General features: G+C 42.1%; 2 protein-coding genes across 7 annotated transcripts in view; one reads left to right on the top strand and one right to left on the bottom strand.

The window, feature by feature from the left end:
* Positions 1-1,684: 1,684 nt before the first annotated feature.
* On the top strand, positions 1,685-8,626 carry LOC110501381. Of its 2 annotated transcripts, none has more exons than XM_021578912.2 (4): positions 1,685-1,930; positions 3,446-3,503; positions 7,255-7,396; positions 8,126-8,626. In XM_021578912.2, the coding sequence occupies exons 2-4, from the start codon at positions 3,446-3,448 to the stop codon at positions 8,358-8,360; spliced, it is 435 nt and encodes a 144-aa protein (XP_021434587.2). In that variant the 5' UTR covers positions 1,685-1,930; the 3' UTR covers positions 8,361-8,626. The 2 variants fall into 2 exon arrangements, with proteins under 2 accessions (XP_021434587.2, XP_021434588.2); XM_021578913.2 differs by having other exon boundaries at positions 1,740-1,930; positions 3,430-3,503.
* Positions 8,618-23,451, bottom strand: part of slc4a3 (solute carrier family 4 member 3) — a 103,151-nt gene continuing 88,317 nt past the window's right edge. For 4 of the 5 annotated variants that reach the window (XM_021578907.2, XM_021578908.2, XM_036958728.1 and 1 more), the window contains 5 exons: positions 22,114-22,280; positions 19,621-19,874; positions 14,630-14,799; positions 13,147-13,320; positions 8,618-12,629 (listed from right to left, as the gene is read on the bottom strand). In XM_021578907.2, the coding sequence (XP_021434582.2) occupies positions 12,549-12,629; positions 13,147-13,320; positions 14,630-14,799; positions 19,621-19,874; positions 22,114-22,280 (846 nt within the window). In that variant the 3' untranslated portion in view covers positions 8,618-12,548. The remainder of the gene's footprint in view (positions 12,630-13,146; positions 13,321-14,629; positions 14,800-19,620; positions 19,875-22,113; positions 22,281-23,451) is intronic. The other variant, XR_005038791.1, reaches the window with a different exon arrangement.

The following is a 23,451-nucleotide window of genomic DNA, read 5'->3' as shown; positions in this document are numbered from 1 at the left end:
CTAGGAAACAACTACTGGCACAGCCATACAACCCTAAACAGTGCTTTTTTTCAAACTTGTTTAGACACTTATCCTTCATAGTTTATGGAACAGATCGCATTACCTTTTGGGATTTAAGAATAACATTTGACATACATTACATTACAGAGGGTACTATATTATTGTGCTAGTGGCTGCCAAGCCATAAACATGTCAACCTCACTCTGGCAACCATAGGCTTCAACATGCTGTCACTAAGCAATGCCATAGGGGTATGACAGCTACAAGTCACTCCTATTGCACTAGCTCTGGGCCCTGTCAACGTGTTGCGAGGCGAGTGTCACAGTCTGCAGGACATCTACAAGCTTGTCTGTTTACACAGCTCTACGTCGCTATTCAGTGTTTTAGAAGGTAAAGAAAGAGACAGGCGGGCATGGACATAGACATTAGGCTCATGAGTAAAGGTGGCTATTTCACATAGCAGTACTGCTCCTTTGGCTATAGTAGTCGATCAAAAACAACGACTGAGTGTTGTCTTAAAAGTTATAGGACATGAGAATTTTAACAAGTGGTTAAAAAGTCACAGGTTCAAACAAAAAAATATATTATTGAGAGTTTAGAAATAAACGAGACGTTTATAGAAGTTATAATCCTTTTTTAAAGGCTTCTCTGGAGCATATTGACTACCAAAAGGCTCTATAATTACAAGTAAACTTTTTGCTTGATTGTAGGATTGGGTTGCATTTGGTACCTTCCAGTATCAGGATTGAGAAACTCTTGGGTATAGAACTTCATCCATATCTGTCAGTGTAGTATGTGTGCTGAGAAACAGCTTGCCTAATGCTGTGTGTGCATGAAATATATATCTCACCGTAGACAATCCAATGACAATAAAAAGGTAATGCAATGATGGTGGTGGTTGTAGCGCTAAATTGAATTAAACTGTCTACACACCGTATTTTTCCTCATCCACTACTGCAGATAGATCTTGGGCTTATTTAGGCCATATACAATGTAGTTCAAGTTTAAATCACGTCACAATTCACACGGTTTTACTCGTGACACACAACAACAATGCTACCCATTGTCTTGTGGCTTGCTATTAGCCTGGAGACACCGAGGGGTCAAGAGCAGGTCTGGGAGCAGATTTATTGCATGTAATTACTCAGGATATATCAGTAGGGGGAGAAAACTCAACACTGTGTTACTCTCAGATAAATATATTGCCTCTCCCTGCTGTCCAATCTATTTAGGTAATATAGAACTGTAATACGATGCTTGAAACCCCCAAAAATATGGACATGAGGGGAGGGTGCCTTTTTTAGTGGAACTAGGTCATCAATTTACAGCTTAACAAAACTATTTAATTGGATGCTGTCTGTATGTGTGTGTGTATGTGTGTGCATCTCTGTCTGTCTGTATGCACTTCTGTGTGCCTACAATAGGGATGTGTTGTGGTCACTGTATGTGTACTGTCTGTCTCTGTCTGGTGTACAGTGTGTGTCGGTTACCCCAATACATGTTGCTAGTTAAGGGTAGAGAGCGGATCACCAAGCCTTTACCCTCTCTCCCCATCCCTTCATCCCCCATCTAGGCCCTCCATCCCAACCCAACATTAATATACTGTACATTTTAACATACCAAAATGTAAGGCCTGCTTGTCCGTTTCACTTGGGTATAGCCGGAGGATGGGGTTTTAAGTATAGAAGCATGGGAAAGGAAGCAGCCTGACAGTGGTTTAGAGCTGGGAGATTGCATAAACACAACTCCCAGTCCCACGGACTGATAAGACCCTGAATCCCTAAAGGGGTTCTCATTCGCTGCAGCCATGAAACAATGTTTCCTTGGTTAGTTGGTTTTACTCTACTTCACAGGAGACCGACTGGGCTCCAGATTTTGCGTGTGACCTTCCAGGAACAGAAGACGAATTAATCTACAGATATAAGTCAAGGTATTATCTTACCTCATTTGCACACACTGTATAAATACTTTTTCTACTGTATTATTGACTGTATGTTTGTTTATTCCATGTGTAACTCTGTGTTGTTCTATATGTCAAACTGCTTTGCTTTATCTTGGCCAGGTTGCAGTTGTAAATGAGAAATTGTTTTCAACTAGCCTACCAGGTTAAATAAAGGTGAAATAAATACATAAAAAATGTATCCAGTTGTGTGAAGTACTTAAGTAAAAATACTTGAAAGTACTAATTAAGTATTTTGTTGTTGTGTGTATGTATTTAGTTTACTACACTACATCCCTAAAGAAAATATTTACCTTTCACTACCATACATTTTCTCCGACAACCAAAAGTACTCATTACACTTCGAATGCTCAGGCAGGACAGCAATATTGTCAAATTTACGCACCCATTAATACAACACATTGTCATCCCTACTGCCTCTGATCTGGCATATTCACTAAACACAAATAGTGTGTTTATAAATGAGTGCTGGCGTGCGCCACTGTCTGTTCATATATTAAAAAAAACTAGAAAATCGTGCCATCTGGTTTGCTTAATATAAAGAAGATGATATATAGCTTTATATATTACTTTTTACTTTTATTTAAGTAAATCGGTTGGGTGCAGTCAAATGCTGTACTTTTTAACTAATTGTTTGGTGTTTGTAAATCTACTCACAACTCCCAGTATAACTTTTAAGCTTTACATGACAAATCCATCCTGGTTGTACCACTGTACCAGTTTTGACAGTATACGTAGACACAAACCGTACATTAGAACATTTAGATAGTACATTTGTCTGCATTCCTCTCCACATCTGTTTTCAGTAACTCCCATGTCCCAAGAGATAAATTCATTCACTTAAAAAAATATTCCGTAAACAGCTAAGCCATTCACTATTTTACCAGCTATTAGAGATAAAAATACAAATGTTTCGTGTCAAACAATACAAAGCAACTTGATATTTCAATCGTATCAGAACATAAGCGGATGTTCTCTTTCCCTCTTCAGTCATCTATTTTTATAGAACTAAATGACACGACAAGCGATTATCTATTTGAGTCACTTATCTGCACAGAAAGAATGCTACTATGCTAGGGCGAAGTGAGGCGATAATCTGGCAAGGCAGGGCATGGATTAATAAGTAATTTTTCAAACTGCCACAAGTTGAGGGAAAATTTTGTGCAAAAGCAGTTGCTGGCATGCATTTGCCAGACTGTAATGTAGTTATCTGTAGCCTGGTTCTGGCATAAGCCGGTTTCAAACCCTATTGCTAGTGTACCATGTGGTCTTAATGATGCCAGCCTGAGGCCTGAGACCTTTACTTTACATTCGCCTTGTATTCGAGACGATCAAATGGTGGGAAGCAACATGTTGATGGTGACGATACTCAGTAGGACGCACTATCTGCACACCTGATAGGTAGTTGGAGGTGAAAACATTACGTATTGCCATTACTGAATTGTCATTGTTTGACTAACTATGGACAGTATCTATTTCTGACAGATGGAGAATCGACAGACTATTTTGACCTGCCTTATTGTGATCCTCATGGCCTTAACACGTGAGCCACAATTACACTACTTCGCTTGACTTGGTCCTCCAACCTACTTTTCAATGCCCTTTTGAGGACAGTTGAATTTTTATCCTGATACAGCAATGTCTACAGCAGTCTGGTCCTCTAATTGTCATGCTACAGCAAAAACATATAAGGCCTTTAAAAGTGGGGGAGAAAGCAATACAGTGCCTTGCAAAAAAAAAGTATTCATCCCCCTTGGCGTTTTTCCAATTTTGTTGCATTACAATCTGTAATTTTAAATGGATTTTTATTTGGATTTCATGTAATGGACATACACAAAATAGTCCATATTTGTGACGTGAAATGAAACAAATAACTTGTTTCAACAAAAAAAAAATGTTAAAATGTCAAATTAGTGAGTGTATATGTATTCACCCCCTTTGCTATGAAGCCCCTAAATAAGAACTGGTGCAACCAATTACCTTCAGAAGTCACATAATTAGTTAAATAAAGTCCACCAGTGTGCAATCTAAGCGTCACATGATCTCAGTATATATACACCTGTTCTGAAAGGCCCCAGAGTCTGCAACACCACTAAGCAAGGGGCACCATGAAGACCAAGGAGCTCTCCAAACAGGTCAGGGACAAAGTTGTGGAAAGGTACAGATCGGGGTTGGGTTATAAAAAAATATTTGAAACTTTAAACATCCCACAGAGCACCATTAAATCCATTATTAAAAAATGGAAAGAATATGGCACCACAACAAACCTGCCAAGACAGGGCAGCCAACCAAAACTCACGGACCAGGCAAGGAGGGCATAAATTAGAGAAGAAACAAAGAGACCAAAGATAACGCTGAAAAAGCTGCAAAGTCCCACAGCGGAGATTGGAGTATTTGTCCATGGGACCACTTTAAGCAGTACACTCCACAGAGCTGAGCTTTATGGAAGAGTGGCCAGAAAATGCCATTGCTTAAAGAAAAAAATAAGCAAACACGTTTGGTGTTCGCCAAAAGGCATGTGGGAGACTCCCCAAACATATGGAATAAGGTACTCTGGTCAGATGAGACTAAAATTGAGCTTTTTGGCCATCAAGGAAAAAGCTATGTTTGGTGCAAACACAACACCTGTCATCACCTCGAGAACACCATCCCCAAAGTGAAGCATGGTGGTGGCAGTATCATAATGTGGGGATGTTTTTCATCGGCAGGGACTGGGAAACTGGTCAGAATTGAAGGAACAGTGGATGGCGCTAAATACAGGGAAATTCTTGAGGGAAAACAGTTTCAGACTTTCATAGATTTTAGACTGGGACGGAGGTTCACCTTCCAGCAGGACAATGACCCTAAGCATACTGCTAAAGCAACACTCGGGGAAACATTTAAATGTATTGGAATGGCCTAGTCAAAGCCCAAACCTCAATCCAATTGAGAATCGGTGGTATGACTTAAATATTGCTGTACACCAGCGGAACCCATCCAACTTGAAGGAGCTGGAGCAGTTTTGCCTTGAAGAATGGGCAAAAATCCCAGTGGCTAGGTGTGCCAAGCTTATAGAGACATACCCCAAGAGACTTGCAGCTGTAATTGCTGCAAAAGGTGGCTCTACAAAGTATTGACTTTTTGGAGGTGAATAGTCATGCACGCTCAAGTTCTGTTTTTTGTCTTATTTCTTGTTTGATACACATTAAAAAAGATTTTGCATCTTCAAAGTGGTAGGCATGCTGTGTAAATCAAATGATACAAAAGGCAACAAAATACGGAATATGCCAAGGGGGGTGAATACTTTCGCAAGCCACTGTATACAGTGCCTTGCGAAAGTATTCGGCCCCTTTGAACTTTGCGACCTTTTGCCACATTTCAGGCTTCAAACATAAAGATATAAAACTGTATTTTTTTGTGAAGAATCAACAACAAGTGGGACACAATCATGAAGTGGAACGACATTTATTGGATATTTCAAACTTTTTTAACAAATCAAAAACTGAAAAATTGGACGTGCAAAATTATTCAGCCCCCTTAAGTTAATACTTTGTAGCGCCACCTTTTGCTGCGATTACAGCTGTAAGTCGCTTGGGGTATGTCTCTATCAGTTTTGCACATCGAGAGACTGACATTTTTTCCCATTCCTCCTTGCAAAACAGCTCGAGCTCAGTGAGGTTGGATGGAGAGCATTTGTGAACAGCAGTTTTCAGTTCTTTCCACAGATTCTAGATTGGATTCAGGTCTGGACTTTCACTTGGCCATTCTAACACCTGGATATGTTTATTTTTGAACCATTCCATTGTAGATTTTGCTTTATGTTTTGGATCAGGTCAGTCTCAGGTCTTTTGCAGACTCCATCAGGTTTTCTTCCAGAATGGTCCTGTATTTGGCTCCATCCATCTTCCCATCAATTTTAACCATCTTCCCTGTCCCTGCTGAAGAAAAGCAGGCCCAAACCATGATGCTGCCACCACCATGTTTGACAGTGGGGATGGTGTGTTCAGGGTGATGAGCTGTGTTGCTTTTACGCCAAACATAACGTTTTGCATTGTTGCCAAAAAGTTCAATTTTGGTTTCATCTGACCAGAGCACCTTCTTCCACATGTTTGGTGTGTCTCCCAGGTGGCTTGTGGCAAATTTTAAACGACACTTTTTATGGATATCTTTAAGAAATGGCTTTCTTCTTGCCACTCTTCCATGAAGGCCAGATTTGTGCAATATACGACTGATTGTTGTCCTATGGACAGAGTCTCCCACCTCAGCTGTAGATCTCTGCAGTTCATCCAGAGTGATCATGGGCCTCTTGGCTGCATCTCTGATCAGTCTTCTCCTTGTATGAGCTGAAAGTTTAGAGGGACGGCCAGGTCTTGGTAGATTTGCAGTGGTCTGATACTACTTCCATTTCAATATTATCGCTTGCACAGTGCTCCTTGGGATGTTTAAAGCTTGGGAAATCTTTTTGTATCCAAATCCGGCTTTAAACTTCTTCACAACAGTATCTCGGACCTGCCTGGTGTGTTCCTTGTTCTTCATGATGCTCTCTGCGCTTTTTGACGGACCTCTGAGACTATCACAGTGCAGGTGCATTTATACGGAGACTTGATTACACACAGGTGGATTGTATTTATCATCATTAGTCATTTAGGTCAACATTGGATCATTCAGAGATCCTCACTGAACTTCTGGAGAGAGTTTGCTGCACTGAAAGTAAAGGGGTTGAATAATTTTGCACGCCCAATTTTTCAGTTTTTGATTTGTTAAAAAAGTTTGAAATATCCAATAAATGTCGTTCCACTTCATGATTGTGTCCCACTTGTTGTTGATTCTTCACAAAAAAATACTGTTTTATATCTTTATGTTTGAAGCCTGAAATGTGGCAAAAGGTCGCAAAGTTCAAGTTGGCCGAATACTTTCGCAAGGCACTGTATCTCCGAACTGTCCTATTCCAAATTCAAGAGCTTTGTGGTCCAACAGTTGTTTCTCTGTCAGTTTTTATACCACCTAAAAATAATGGAAAAACACATTCTAACTAGTGTCTACTGATTCAGTAGTACTAAAAGAGACATGCGAGACTGTGGAATATTTCACCGCCTCCTCCCTCGCTCCGTAATGGTCTGGGATTTATATGAAACATAATGTTTTGTTGACACATCCTTAACAGACATGAAATCACCAACCCACTGCCTAAAATCTACAGTTCTATCGAATGGTTGATGTTTTTTACTCCTATTTTGTAATAGATTGGGAGTTGGGATAAACGGGTCTGCTGTCACGATGTGTTTACTTTTCACCAACTCTTGTTTTTTTTCTAGGGCTTAGCGAGGGTGGCTACGTTGCACAGTGCAACAGGCTGACGTTCGACCACTACGTGCATGGTTACTGCCTCCCAAACTTCAACCAGAGCATGGAAGCTAGCAACTATCAGCACAGATGTCCCTGGCCCACCTTTAAAGAGTGCGTGTGTGTACCCCTACAACAGAGGGGTTTGGTGTACAGCCTGACCTGTCTCTAGCCTTCCTGCCTATTGTATTTTGTATTGGGGGGGGGGGGGGGGGGGGGGGGGGCTCACATCCCCTGGCTGATGAGTGAGAACAGAGGAAAGGGCTAAGTATAGCCGCGTATGACCATTTTTAATGGCTATATCGCTAAAGATACGACCTTTAGTCATGGGAGAGTCAGACCTTTCCTGTCTCCAGGGTGTTTTTTGTGTAACTTCACGTTAGAGCTGATTCAATGTTTTGGGGTGGTAGCCTAGTGTACATGTCTAGCCACACTGCTCCACTCGTATTTCTCCGACATCACATGTTTGTTCAGAGCGAAGATGTAGTGCTAGCCCATTAATTACACTGTAATAATTCATATATTACTGTTGACATCGCCTGCAGGGCCCAAACCCTGGAGAACTAAATGGTGTGTTTGGGTGGTGTCTCTCTTAACACGGGGAACAGATCAACCGGTTACACCCTGAAATTTGAGCGATTGGTTCACAGTAGTCCAGGCTGTTTAGTACATGCTACTTTTATTAGTCTGTTTTGACAGTGGCTCCGGCCCATTTCTCTTCTCTTTCTTAATGAAGTGTGCACTTGTTCACTCCCCACTAAAAGAAATGGAGTGAGTGAATGCCCATTTCAGGAGAGAAATAGGGAAATGGAACATTACGTTTTTTCCCCTTTTCACCATCAGCTCCTACATCATTTTGAAGCACTGTGTGGAACAAGTAGGCACCAGTACCGGGTGTGTGGAGCCTTCACTGAAGGATGACATCTTCCTAGAGGTGCACCAGATGTTCTTCTCACTCTGCTCGCGTGTGGAGGACCCGGCTTTCGCTGTCCTGATGTTGCTGATTCTGCCTTGTGTCATCACCATTCTGCTCCTACCCCTGCTGTGTGTCCACATCACCACAACCACTGGGCTCTGAGAGCCAACCCTCTTGGTGGACAAATCTTACAAATGCACACACACACACACACAAAATACACTTTCACGTGAGACACACTAGACGTAGCCAACAGAAAGTTGGATATCTGTTTAACATTCAGAAACACACATTTTTGCACACCCATATATTGTATGTTGAATAATGGTACTTATAGTATTGTAATACCCTGTTATGTTCTTAAATAAGTCTTGAATAAAAATGTGATAGATTTATTTGAAACACATAATAAAGATTTATTTGAAACACATGAATATTTATTTTCAGACAAAAAAATAACAATTTGTTTTACAGTAGTTTGAAAACCCCTTTACAATAATAACAGGCTGAACCGCTATTCAAGTATCCACATAACATAAGTATCTTTCAGTATTGCTAATGCTAAAGTAATTCATAATTTATCATAAAATTAACTCACATACTTTTTTTTCTCAGACAGACAAACCCCACTTCATCAGGTATCGTTTTCAGAGCAGTGTGTGTGTGTGTGTATGTGTGTCACTATATTTGTGTGTGACATGGCTTCAGGATGATTTTAACACAGGTATAGCATGTATAAACCATACTCACCTTCTTAAGAGTGACACTAAAAACATTGTCCTTCATTGAGAGATATGTCATAAGTCCTTCATTACAAGTGAGCTGTAGAAAATCCTTTAAATGCCACAAGACCGTCAATTAAAGTCAAATTCACCTACCTAACAATAAACCCGTTATCTACTTCCCCAGAGTCTGATGAACTAGTGGATACCATATTTATGTCTCTGCATACAGTATGCAGGAAGGTAGTTTTGCGAGTCAAAGCTTACTAGCATTAGCACAATGACTGGTGCTAATGCTAACTGTTCCAGTAGACTTCCAATCATTGTGTTAATGCTAGTTAGCATTGAGGTAACTAGCTCGTAGCTTCATTGTCAAAATCTTGAACTATCCCTTTAAAGGGGACCTTCACCTTTATAACTTTATATTCATTACAAGGTGCAAACTTGTAGGACAAGTTGGTAATGACCAATTAATAAAAATTAAAAAACTGGACATACAATAGGATGTTGCCACAGGGTTAGCAGTGCTATCTTATTACTTATGAAGGTAGATACGTAAAAGATATACAGGTAATCTAATTGCATACATTTCTGATTGTCTACAGTACTTCTTAACGCCTTCACAAATGTCCTAGTCATCCAATCAAATGAAGAAAAAAAAGGTCCCAGAGACTTCCAAGTGAGAGACGGGTAAGTAGCAGCGGCTACAAAATAACGCTATGTTCCTAGATTTTGGGTGGGTGGTCTGGTCTGTGCTAGCATGGAGGTATCAGGCGACGAAACATTGTGGATTCCCAACATCCAACATGCCAGGCCTATTTCATGGGCCTAGAACTATTTTCTTTTCATGTCCCTGCTCCAAATCTTGAGGAATCCAGACAGAACAGAAGAAAGTGGCTACACTATACCTTTTTATTATCTTTAATAATAACCACTCTTCCAAATCTTTATTTTTTTCCCAGTGACTGAGTGATTTTTTTACTGAGTGTAGGCATATCCACCACAGGGCCACGGGGATCTCTGGTAGCCCTCAACACACCAGCAAGCCCGTGTTCTCAAACAACAATGACCTTTCCCCGTTTTTCCTTCACATCAAGTGAGGGGGAAGCTTTCTCCCCTTGCCCTCTTCCCATTTTCATGTCTGACGCCATGGTAACTGTGATACCTTTTGCCTTTGACATGCCAAATACAATGCCAGTAGCTGTCTATTACTCCAAGCCCAGAGTAAAGCACGGACACTTTGGTCTGAGATTCTATTGACTTAAGTCCTTCCTTCAGAAGCCAAGTTGACGCTAGCATACCTCCAGTTTAACAGAGCAGCGGAAGAGACAGTGCAGACAAAGTAGAGACTATCAAAACAACATCCCTGGAAACTTACTATATAGGCCTGTACATTCAATACGTCTCACACGGTAGGGGCTAAGTAGGTTGTCCATACACAACATGCCATTGCAATCCCAGTATCTACACTCTTAGGGAAAAAAGCTGCTAAATAGTAGTACCTTGTAGGGTTCTTCGGATTGACCCCATAGGGGGAACCCTTTGCAGAGGGTTCTATCTTGAATCTTTTATATAGTGTTCGTTATAGAACTCCCTGTATATGGTTCTACCTAGAGCATGCTGGGAAATACTGTATGATATATGGTTCTATGAAGAACCCTTGCCTTCCAAAGTACCCTTCTTGCTTTCCAAAGAATCCTTATTGCCATCTAAAGAATTATCAAAGAACTCTTTCCTCCAAAAACGGTTCTTATAATGTTAAAGGTTCTAGGTAGAACCCTTTCCCTTACAAAGAACCCTTGTCTTCCAAAAAGGGATCTTCAGATCAAAACGGATCTATCCCTCCGCAAATAACCTTTTTAGAACCTTTTTTTCTAAGAGTGTAGTGTTTGTACGACAAGAGTCAATAAGACATGTGATGTTACACTTCTCTAGTGGGGTCTATTTAAAATTTTAAAAAACAGCAGTATCATATTATACAAGAGTCAATAGGGAAAAACACATCATCACAAATACATAATTTCGTCAAATTCAGCAGATGCTTCAATATTTGAAACATGGTCTCCACTTCACGTGTATCAATTTAAACCCATGGTTCTGCAGCACTGTTCATGATAACATAGTCCATTTTAAACAGACAAACATTCTGTGTGGGGTAGAAACTTGAACCTTGGGGAAAAGAGTCCATTCCAATCACTGTACATGTTAAACACTATAAATCACTTCTGAACCACCTGTGTGTATAATTTTACATATTTCCTTGAATGGTTTGTGTACACAACAGGGACACAAAACCAATGATCAATGATCTATTTGCTTTACAAAGGTTAGTTTTACCTTATGCTATAGTACCCTTCACATCCAACAGTTGCCTACAGAACATGGAAGTACACAATGACAGTGGTGCTACACAGTGATTTTGATACCTGTGGTATAATTCCAGTGACTTTGACAAAGGTTTTGAATAATGTTAATAATTGCAAATTCCTCCAACTAACAGGCATTTTGAATGCATCCCGTATGTCAATATCGCTTCATATAATTTTGGCAACTAACAACAAACTAAAGTAAATAGGTCGGCTAACATTTAATTCGGTAAGGTCACAAAAATACGAAATATTTTTTTTTAACATGTTCAAGGTCAGCAGATCTCAATGTGTTTACTGGTATGCATCCACAATCATTGGATTGGCCTGTTGGGCAAAATATACCTTATAAAGTAACATCTCTCCAAAACACATCCTCATGTACTGTATCTTCATTTCAGGGAGAACTGCATTCAGAGGGGATCAACGAATGTATCTTCTCCTGTTATTGGACCAGGGAACTGGTGTGTCGGTGCAGGTGAATCACAAAGGTCAAAAGTGAACGTATCCTGTGAGGAGCACACAACTAAAGGGAGTGCACACAGTGAAAATAATGCTGAACTTCCTGTTTGGTTAACGTCGTCATTCAATTCCACTGATAATGGCTACAGTACGAAGAAGGGTAAAAAGGCAGTTATGCTGAGGAGGGCAGTGGAGTATTGGCTCCCAGTGAAACCAGTGTGGCTGTCATACAACCAGTGTTCATTCCACCGGTGCCCCAAATAAGTGGGACTCCAACACTGGGGGGGAAAACCAACCCACTGGAGTACTTGGGGTTGTTGTCATTGCACTTACGTCCGGAACCTGTAGAGAGCTTGACCGTTAAAAGCAAGAGGAAGAACCCATGTCCAGGGTTTGAGTGGGGACGAGTGTTTATGAATTATTGGTCTGTGTTTAAAAGGTGCAATGTCCATGTCACGCACTTGAGGATTCCTGACACGCTCAGCAACAGTAGGGCAGCAGAGCTACTGACCTCTTTGAGAGGAAAAACTGTTGCAGCAGGAAAACCAGAAACAAATTATAACAGTGGGGTTATTCCTTTACATCATTTTTAGAACAAATATACAGCAGAATTTGAATATAATATATGTATATACAGTATATATACACATGAGGTTTCTCTGTTGGACGAAAATCCTACCGTCATCTGAGTGTTTTCAAGACACAGCTCCCAGACGTAATAAGAAACATGCTCGTGATTGGAAGATGGAGAGAGCCTTGGAAGATGGAGAGATCCGATTGGGCCTACCCGTGTGATGTGTCTACACAAGCATGTGAATCTCATTATACTCGTCCCGACCATCCTCGTCAAAGTTGGGGGAGTCCTCATTTTCCCCGTCGAGCTGTAAGAGCGAGAGATGTTGGGATGTCATCAGAATCTTCATTCATAGTGTCTTGATGCTTTGGCCAATATAGTGAAACAATAATAGAAGAATATGCATTTAGCAGACATTTTAATCAAAAGCGATTTACAGTCATGCGTGCATACATTTTACACGTGGCTGGTCCCAGGAATCTAACCCACAATTCTGTCATTGTCTCACACACACACACACACACACACACACACACACACACACAATTATCCTCTGTGTTTTGATCAAGTCCGTTCTCCAGGACCCCTGCCTCCTGTTTTCGTTAAGATCATGTGGTTTAGAGAATTGACTTCGATGAGATAAACATTTAAAAATGTATTGTTAACTGAATTAAAGTACTGTGTCGCACGCACATTTCACAAATAAACTGAAATCCCCTTGCGAACACAGGACATCATTGTTATTATTTGTAACGTGTAACCCAATGTTGCCTGGACCAGATGATTGTGCCTGAATTCAGAGAATTCCAGGAATGTCCACCTACCGCCTGAAGCTCACGCTCCTCAAAGACCCGGGAGAGGATGAGGCGGCGGAGCGGCACGGTCATGATGAGGATGAAGGGGAAGGCGAGTGAGGCCACGGTCGACTTGACCACCCACAGTAGCACAATGCAGGCCAGCTGGATGATGGTGAACATGTTCATACGCCACGTCTTCACCTGTGGCCCACGCACACACAAACATGTAAATGGGGTTATACTGCTTATGCTTATGACAAGTCTTACAATGCATCATACCTGCAGACTTTAAGTACAGTCTTACCCATAATTGAAATAAATTGAATTCATATTTTATATTCATTTGTTTAGGAATAATGATCTGGGCAGGACAATTAACACATTCTGTTCATAGAGATGAGACAGACAGACACTGAGTGTACAAAACATTAGGAACACATTCGTCGGGGCATGGACACTACAAGGTGTCGAAAGCATTCCACAGGGATGCTGGCCCATGTGGACTCCAAAGCTTCTCACAATTGTGTCAATTTGTCTGGATGTCCTTTGTGTGGCTGACCATTCTTCATACACACAGGAAACTGTTGATTGTGAAAAACCCAGCAGAGTTGTGGTTCTTGACACACCCAAACCAGGGTGCATGGCACCTACTACCATACTCCGTTCAAAGGGACAAAAATTGTGTCTTGCCAATTCAACCTCTGAATGGCACACATGTACAATCCATGTCTCAATTGCCTCAAGGCTTAAAAATCCTTCTTTAACCTGCCTCCTTCCCTTCATCTACACTGATTGAAGTGGATTTAACAAGTGACATCAATAAAGGATCATATCTTTCACCTGGATTTACCTGGTCAGTCTTTGTCATGAAAAGAGCAGGTGTTCCTAATGTTTTTTTGTACACTAGTAAATACATGTTATATCACTGTCATAATTCAACCCCATCCTGTCACCGAGTTAAGATTTGCTACCCTGCCTATGGAAATAATTATATAGCGGGGCAGCAGGTAGCCTAGTGGTTAGTGTTGGGCTAGTAACCAAAAGGTTGCTGGATCAAATCCCTGAGCTGACAAGGTAAGAATCTGCCATTCTGCCCCTGAACAAGGCAGTTAACCCACTGTTCCCTGATAGGCTGTCATTGTAATTAAGAATTTGTTCCTAACTGGCTTGCCTCGTTTAATAAAGGTAAAAAAAAAATAGAATTAGATGGATTGAGCTCCATCTAGTGGGTGGATCCCCTTCTGTCTTTCACTAACATTGACAGCCTACACCTGACTAGACACGGATCAAAAACATACCTATTGCAATACCGACATTAGATCAATGTCTATGGTCAACTTCATCCTTTTATCATTTGATTGCAAAGTAAGTCCACACACACAAGTCCGACATCATGCACAAATAAACTCACAAACATGCAAAACCAGGATACCAAAATAGATTGGGCACAAATCTATAACAAAAACAGAGGTCGAGTAGACTCTCCATCGTATTCTGCTATTGGGCTCACCTTGGTCACGTATATGTGGTCGGGGTGGTGCTTGGCGGGCGTGAACATGAGTGTGATGCGCTCGTAGAGCTGGATGCCGGTGATCGACGTGACGCCCATGTAGAGGAAGATCCCGAACAGCACGGCCAGTGGGATGTTACGGAGCACGTCCGTCATCACGATAGACATGCCTTAGGAAAACACAAGTCAAAGGTGAAAGGTCAAATGTGTGATATCCAGGTCGCATGGGGATCTGTAGGTTGGTTGAATTCAGATGGACTGAGCCAGTTCCGGTTAACCCGGAACTCAAATCTGGTTATATTTAAGTAGTCTGTCCACGAGTGAATAGTTCTGGTGTAACACCATTCAAGAACGTCTGTTACAGTACCTTGCAAACACATTCATTCCCCTTGGCGTTGTTCCTATTTTGTTGCATAACAACCTGAAATTTAAATTGATTTTTGATTTTGATTTCATGTAATGGACATACACAAAATAGTCCAAATTGGTGAAGTGAAATGAAAAAAATTACTTGTTTCAAAAAATGATTAAAAAAAACAGAAAAGTGGTATGTGCATTACTGTATGTATTCACCCCCTTTGCTATGAAGCCCCTAAATAAGATCTGGTGCAACCAATTACTTCACATAATTAGTAAACCTGTGTGCAATCTAAGTGTCATATGATCTGTCACATGATCTCAGTATATATAACCTGTTCTGAAAGGCCCCAGAGTCTGCAACACCACTAAACAAGGGGCACCACCAAGCAAGCGGCACCATGAGAACCAAGGAGCTCTCCAAACAGTTGTGGAGAAGTAGAGATCAGGGTTGTGTTATAAACAAATATCTGAAAAAGACTTGCAGCTGTAATTGCTGCAAAAGGTGGTTCTACAAAGTATTGACTTTGGTGGGGGGGTGAATAGTTATGCGCGCTCAAGCTCTCTGTTTTTTGTGTTATTTCTTGTTTGTTTCACAATAAAACATATTTTGCATCTTCAAAGTGGTAGGCATGTTGTGTAAATCAAATGATACAAACCACCCAAAAATGCCAAGGGGGGTGAATACTTTCGCAAGTCACTGTAGGTTTAACCACAGAGAACGCTATATACACAGATAAACTACACCACTGGTATTAGAACATAGTCCCTATCAACCATTGACTGTTTATTTTCCTATTTCTTAGTTTGCTGTCCATGTTACATTTCTGAGTGCAACAGTACAGTACACCTTACAAGATACTCTGGGATACACTAGTGACCATATCCCCCATGCATCCCGCAAAGGCGGAGGTGTTGCTAACATTTACGACAACAAATGTCAATAAAAAAAAATAAAAAAAATGACTGCATCTTCGCCTTTTGAGTTTCTAGTCATAACATCTATGCAGTCTACTCAATCACCTTTTATAGCTACTGTTTACAGGATTACTGGCCCATATACAGCGTTCCTCACTGAGTTCCCTGAAATCCTATCGGACCTTGTAGTCATTGCAGATAATATTCACATTTTTGGTGACTTTAATATGGAAAAGTCCACAAACCCACTACAAAATGCTTTTGGAGCCTTTATCGACTGTGTCTTGTCCAACATGTCTCCGGACCTACGCATTGCAAAAGTCATACCCTGGATCTATTTTTGTCCCATGGAATAAACATTGTGGCTCTAAACGTTTTTCCTCATAATCCTGGACTTTCGGACCAATATCTTATTATGTTTGCAATCGCAACAAATAATCTGATCAGACCCCAACCGAGGATTATCAAAAGCTGTGCTATAAATTTTCGGACAACCAAAAGATTCCTAGATGCCCTTCCAGACTCCCTCCACCTACCCAAAGACGTAGAGTAATCTGTTAACCACCTAACCTAAATGTAACCTTGCGTATTACCCTAGATGCAGTCACACCTTTTAAAAACAAAAAATATTTGTCACAAGAAATTAGCTCCCTGGTATAAAGAAAATACCCGAACCCTGAAGCAAGCTTCCTCGGACAGGGCCACAATGTCTCCTGATCCCTCCTGTCTCAGCCTCCAGTTTTTATGCTGCCATAGTTTATGTGTCGGGGGATAGGGTCAGTCTGGTGTATCTGGAGTATTTCTCCTGTCTTATCCGGTGTCCTGTGTGAATTTAAGTATGCTCTCTCGAATTCTCTCTCTCTCCCGATGCAACTTGGGTACACTGCAGCATCCACCGAGAGACTCTTGCTGCCAAGGGAATGCCTGACAGCTTGAAATACATTTTGGACACTACAGTGAAAATGGTTAACTTTGCTAAAGCAAGGCCTGTGAACTCTCGTGTATTTTCTGCGCAATGATATGGGCAGTGACCATGTAACGCTTTTGTGCTCGTTATTAAGAGGCAAAGTATTGAAACTGTTTTTTTTATTTATTAAGAGACGAGCTTAAAGTTTTCTTGACTGACCACAATTTTCACTTGTCTGACCGCTTGCATGATGACGTGTTTCTCACACGACTGGCCTATCTGGGTGATGTTTTTTCTCACCTGAATGATCTGAAGCTAGGATTTACAGGGACTCACCGCAACTATATTCAATGTGCGGGAAAAAATTGAGGCTATGATTAAGAAGTTGGAGCTCTTCTCTGTCTGCATTAACAAGGACCACACACAGGTTTTTCCATTGTTGTATGTTTTTTTGTGTGCAAATGAACCCAAGGTTATGGACAATGTCAAATGTGATATAGCGAAGCACCTGAGTGAGTTGTGTGCGCAATTACGCAGGTACTTTCCCAACTTGGATGATACAAACAACTGGATTCGTTATCTCTTTCATGTCCATGCTTTTCATTTATGAACATTTTAACATCTTGGCCATGTTCTGTTATAATCTCCACCCAGCACAGCCAGAAGAGAACTGGCCACCCCACATAGCCTGGTTCCTCTCTAGGTTTTTTCCTAGGTTTTTGGCCTTTCTAGGGAGTTTTTCCTAGCCACCGTGCTTCTACACCTGCATTGCTTGCTGTTTGGGGTTTTAGGCTGGGTTTCTGTACAGCACTTTGATATATCAGCTGATGTACGAAGGGCTATATAAATACATTTGATTTGATGTCCTGCCTCCAGTCCACTTACCGATATCTGAACAAGAGAGCCTCATCGAAATTACAACAAGTGGTTTTGTGAAAAATTGAATTGAATCAGAAGCCACTGCCAGATTTCTGGATTGGACTGCTCTCAGAGTATCCTGCCTTGGTAAATCACGCTGTTAAGACACAGATGCCCTTTGCAACCACATACCTATGTATGACAGGATTCTCAGCCCTCACTAGCATGAAAACTAAATACAGGCACAGACTGTGTGTGGAAAAAGTCTGAGACTCTCCAATACAACCCAACATTGCAGAGTTATGCGTCTCATTAACAATTTTTTTAATGAACAAATAAGGTTTTATATGTAAGGTGTCTAAGTAAAGAGCAAAATTATTGATTATTATTATTTGTGGCCTGGTCCTATAAGATTTCTTTGTCACTTCCCGCGAGCCAGGTTGTGACAAACTCACACTCATTCTTATATTTATTTAATGTATCATATAGTGTGTGTGTGGCAGGCTTACAATGATGGCAAAAAACAGCTGGAGGCTGGGCTTTCTCCTATAGAGCTACATGTTAATTGAATGGTCTGCCTATCCATGTGAGAGACACAGACTCGGTCTTGACCATTATGTCTTTACTGAAGACTCATCTCTTCAATAGGTCCTATGATTGAGTTTAGTCTGGCCAAGGGGTGCAACCAATGGACTGGAGTGACGAACCGCCCTTGCTGTCTCTGCCTGGCAGGCTAACCCTTTCTTCACTGGGATTCTCTCCCTCTGACCCTATTATGGGGGCTATGTGACTGGCTTACTAGTGGTTTTCCATGGCATCCCTAGGAGGAGTGCGTCATGTCGTACCACGCTTTTTTCTATACTCGACTTGAGTGGGTTGAGTCACTGACGTGATCATCCTGTCTGGTTTTGCAACCCTTCAGGCTTGTGCGGTGGAGAAGATCTTAGTGGGCTATACTCAGCCTTATCTCAGGGTAGTAAGTTGGTGGTCTATTGATATCCCTCTAGTGGTGTGGGACTGTGCTTTGGCTAAGTGGGTAGGGTTATATCCTGCCTGGTCGTCCCTTTCTGGGGGTATTGTCGGACAGGGCCACAGTGTCCCCCGACCCCCCATGTCTCAGCCTTCAGTATCTATGCTGTAATAGTCTATGTGCTGGGAGGCAAGGGTGAGTCTGATCTATCTCATGAATTTTTCCTGTCTCATCTGGTGTCCTGTGTGAACTTAAGTATGCTATCTCTAATTCTCCCATCTCTCTATCTGTCTCTGTCAGAGGACCTGAGCCCTATGACCATGCCGCAGGACAACCTGGCGTGATGGCTCCTGGCAGTCCCCAGTCCACCTGGTTGTGCTGCTGATCCAGTTTTTGCTGTTTTGCCTGTGGCTATGGAACCTTAACCTGTTCACCAGACGTGCTATCTTGTCCCAGACCTGCTATTTTCGACCCTCTCTCTCTCTTTCTATCCCTCGACCGCACCTGCTGTCTCGACCTCTGGATGCTTGGCTATGAAAAGCCAACTGACATTTAGTTCTGAGGTGCTGACCTGTTGCAATCTCTACAACCACTGTGATTATTATTTTACCCTATTGGTCATTTATGAACGTTTGAACATCTTGAAAAACGATCTGGCCTTAATGGCCATGTACTCTTATAATCTCCACCCGGCACAGCCAGAAGAGGACTAGCCACCCCTCAGAGCCTGGTTCCCTTCTAAGGTTTCTTCCTAGGTTCCTGCCTTCATAGGGAGTTTTTCATAGCCATGGTGCCTCTACATTTGCATTGCTTGCTGTTTGAGGTTTTAAGCTGGGTTTCTGTTTAAGCACTTTGTGACATCTGCTGATGTAAAAAGGGCTTTATAAGTACATTTGAATTGATTTTGATCAATGACATCTTCCTTCACATCACACCAGGGCCTACATCCAATCCTTTCCAGAAAAACAGCATCCTCCTCACCCACGAGCACGGCAACTACCAGGCCCGTCACCCGCTGCTCCTTCACCTCCTGGATCATAGGCTTCTCGCCAGGCGCTGTGGCCTTGCTCATGACAGTAAGGGCGTTGACATGCGTGACAGAGCGCACAGTGGCGGCTGTGAGCCAGGGCAGGCCTAACAGAGGGCACATGGCGCCCAGCGTGACAATGAGCAGCAGGTCCAGGTGGAAGCCCGATCCCTTGACCAGGCGACGCTCCTTCTTGCTGACGATTAGTCTAGGATGGGAGGATGGAGGAAGAGTAAAGAGAGGGGGGGTAAGGAATGGGTAAGGAAGGTGTAAATCACACACACCTGTACACATACATTCACACATGCATCCACATGCATGTTTACACATACATGCATAAACACATATGTGCAAAATCACATGTATGTTCACACACACAAGTAAACACCCAGCACACGTATGCAGCCCAGGTCACCACATGTAGAAACAAGCACTATTTTCATGTTCTTATTTGTTTAGTATTGTGCCTGTGATATAAAGTCAGTAATCTTCACTCTACTCCAATGTGATTGGTAAATGCCAGAGAAGGAACAGATGTCAGTTGGTTAATCATTATGGCCTGCAGCCAATTGATAGTTAACATTGTTGAACTTGCAGTACCTTCAACTCTGTTTATAGATTTGCTTCACAACATCATCCTACCAAAAACTGGTTTCTCGATAGCAACCCCTACACTGATATCACCATGGTTACCCAACTAGCACGTATGAGACAACATATATCCTCATCGCCCAGACGGCATCCCTAGCCGTGTCCTCAGAGCATGCGCAGACCAGCTGGCTGGTGTGTTTACGGACGTATTCAATCTCACCCTATCCCAGTCTGTTGTCCCCACATGCTTCGAGATGGCCACCATTGGTCCTGTACCAAAGAAGGGAAAGGTAACTGAACTAAATTACTATCGCCCCGTAGCACCAACTTCTGTCATCATGAAGTGCTTTGAGAGGCTGGTCAAGGATCATAACACCTCCACCTTGCTTACCACCCCAATAGGTCCACAGACGCAACACTGCCATAACACTGCACACTGCCCTATCCCATATGGACAAGAGGAATACCTATGTAAGAATGCTGTTCATTGACTATAGCTCAGCATTCAACACCATAGTACCCTCCAAGCTCATCCTTAAGCTAGAGGCCCTGGGTCTCAACCCCGCCCTGTGAAATTAGGTCCTGGACTTTCTGACGGGCCACTCCCAGGTGGTGAAAGTAGGAAACAACATCTCCACTTCGCTGATCCTCAACACTGGGGCCCCACAAGGGTGCGTGCTCAGCCCCCTCCTTTACTCCTAGTTCATTCATGACTGCGTGGCCATGCACGCCTCCAACTCAATCATCAAGTTTGCAGATGACACACCAGTAGTAGATTACCAACAATGACGAGACAGCCTACAAGGAGGAGGTTAGGGTACTAGGAGTGTGGTGTCAGCAAAACAACCTCTCACTCAACATCAACAAAACAAAGGAGATGATCATGGACTTCAGGAAAAAGCAGAGGGAGCACCCCCCCCCCCCCCTATCCACATCGACGGGACAGCAGTGGAGAAGGTGGAAGGTTTTAAGTTCTTCGGCGTACACATCACTGACAAACTGAAATGGTCCACCCACACAGACAGTGTGGTGGAGGTACAACAGCACCTTTTCAACCTCAGGAGGCTGAAGAAATTTGGCTTGGCACCTAAAACCCTCACAAACCTTTACAGATGCACAATTGAGAGCATCTTGTCGGGCTGCATCACCGCCTGGTACGGCAACTGCACCGCCCACAACCGCAAGGCTCTCCAGAGGGTGGTGCGGTCTGCACAACGCATCCACCAGGGGTAAACTACCTGCCCTCCAGGACACCTACAGCACCTGATGTTACAGGAAGGCCAAAAAGATCATCAAGGATAACAAGCACCCGAGCCACTGCCTGTTCACCCCGTTACCATCCAGAAGGTGAGGTCAGTACAGGTGCATCAAAGCTGGGACCGAGAGACTGAAAAACAGCCATCACTAACACAGAGAGGCTGCTGCCTACATACAGACTTGAAATCATTGGCCACTTTAATAAATTGATCACTAGTCACTTTAATAATGTTTAAATATCTTGCATTACTCATCTTATATGTATATACTGTATTTTATATCATCTATTGCATCTTACCTATGCCACTCTGTCTTTGCTAATCCATTTATATATATTCTTCTTCCTTTACTTAGATTAGTGTGATTAGGTAGTTGAAGTGGAACTGTTAGATTACATGTTAGTTATTGCTGCACTGTTGGAACTAGAAGCACAAGCATTTCCCTACACTCGCAATAACATCTGCTAATCATGTGTACGTGACCAATAAAATGTTATTTTATTTTATCTAGTCTAACAAATGTGACTGGCATAACCATGGTAATTGACTCCCTCTTCACTTCTAAAGTGACACGTTACCATAGCAACATGCAGCACTTACGAGGTGATCTGTGTCTCCATGAAGATGAGGATGAAGACAAGGAGGGCGGGCACCACCGAAGCCCCCATCATCCACAAGGGAAAGGGCTTCTTGTCACCGAATGGACTGATCAACCAGCCCCGTTTGTCAGGAGACGTGACCGAGAAACCAGATGGTACATTCAGCTTCTGTAAAATCACAGGCAACAGAAACAAGATCAGTCAGGGCAAAATTATAACGAGCAAGAACAGGACAGTTTGTTGTGAGTGACTTTGTTTTAAATGTTCAATGTGTATCAGGGATGTAGTTATCAGGGATGTAGTGGAGCCTTTAGATATGTGACTTGTTTCCGGAAACTAGGCGTTTGTCGCGCGTCACTACTTCACAGGTGAGCCATTTGAACGTAAACTTTTTGGGGAGCAGAAATGCCTTCTGGAACATGCAAACTTTCATGTGCCTTAATAACAAACTTGTAAGCCATCTGTAAATTATGAGCCTAGATGGTTTAGCCAGGGAAAAAGTCAGCAACCTTCCCGCTGGCCATGATTGGCTAAGATAATGAGTGGGCTGGACATCCTGAGAATTGATTTCGGATTGGTCTACCAAGTAGCACGCTTCTGTCTATAACACGAGCTGGTCAGTATGTGTAGGTAATCCTTTCTAACCCTGCTTTTTTGAAAGATATCACGTAGTAGAACTGCATAAGTGTTGCTCTCCACTTTCTGTCTGGAGGATCAAGTTTTGAAATCAGTGGAATTAGACTATGATAGCTAAGGAGACAGAGAAAATTCTGACGTTTGATTGCATATATGCAGACGGAGTCGAAAAGAGAACACACTGGTGTGTAAAAAACCTGCCTACGGATTACATCTTCAAACTAAGGGCAACCATGGCATCCGTGACAGAGATGGTGAAGCGTCCATCCATGTATATGGTAAGATAGTCTAGGTAGCTACATTTTCAGATAATTTAGATTTTCAGATGTTCTAATTTTGTCAGAAAGTCATTTTCATTTCAAGTTAAAGTCTATGTTAGCCAGACAGCTAACGTTACATGTTTAATCTGTGTAGAAATATTATTAATATCTAAGAGCCATTTGCATTGCTAGTTATAGCCTAATGTTAGCTAGCTAACATTGATCCTGGTTGGTTAGCTACCTGCAGATTCATGCAGATGGGATTATGGTTCATTGTTTAGCTAGCAGGCTAAATGTCTAAACAAAATACTCCAGTATGCAAGTAACCATTTAAATAGAATGTTCATGATGTCACTGTGACAACTGTCGATAGACATAGCTGGTAAATTCGCTCTGGCTATCTACTCCGATTTCAGAGTACTCTCGTCTGAGTGTGCTAGAGT

Source organism: Oncorhynchus mykiss, chromosome 22 (genome assembly GCF_013265735.2).
Source record: "Oncorhynchus mykiss isolate Arlee chromosome 22, USDA_OmykA_1.1, whole genome shotgun sequence".
Lineage (NCBI taxonomy): Eukaryota > Metazoa > Chordata > Actinopteri > Salmoniformes > Salmonidae > Oncorhynchus > Oncorhynchus mykiss.
Note: the sequence above shows the minus strand (reverse complement) of the source record. Positions and strands in the feature narration are given on the sequence as shown.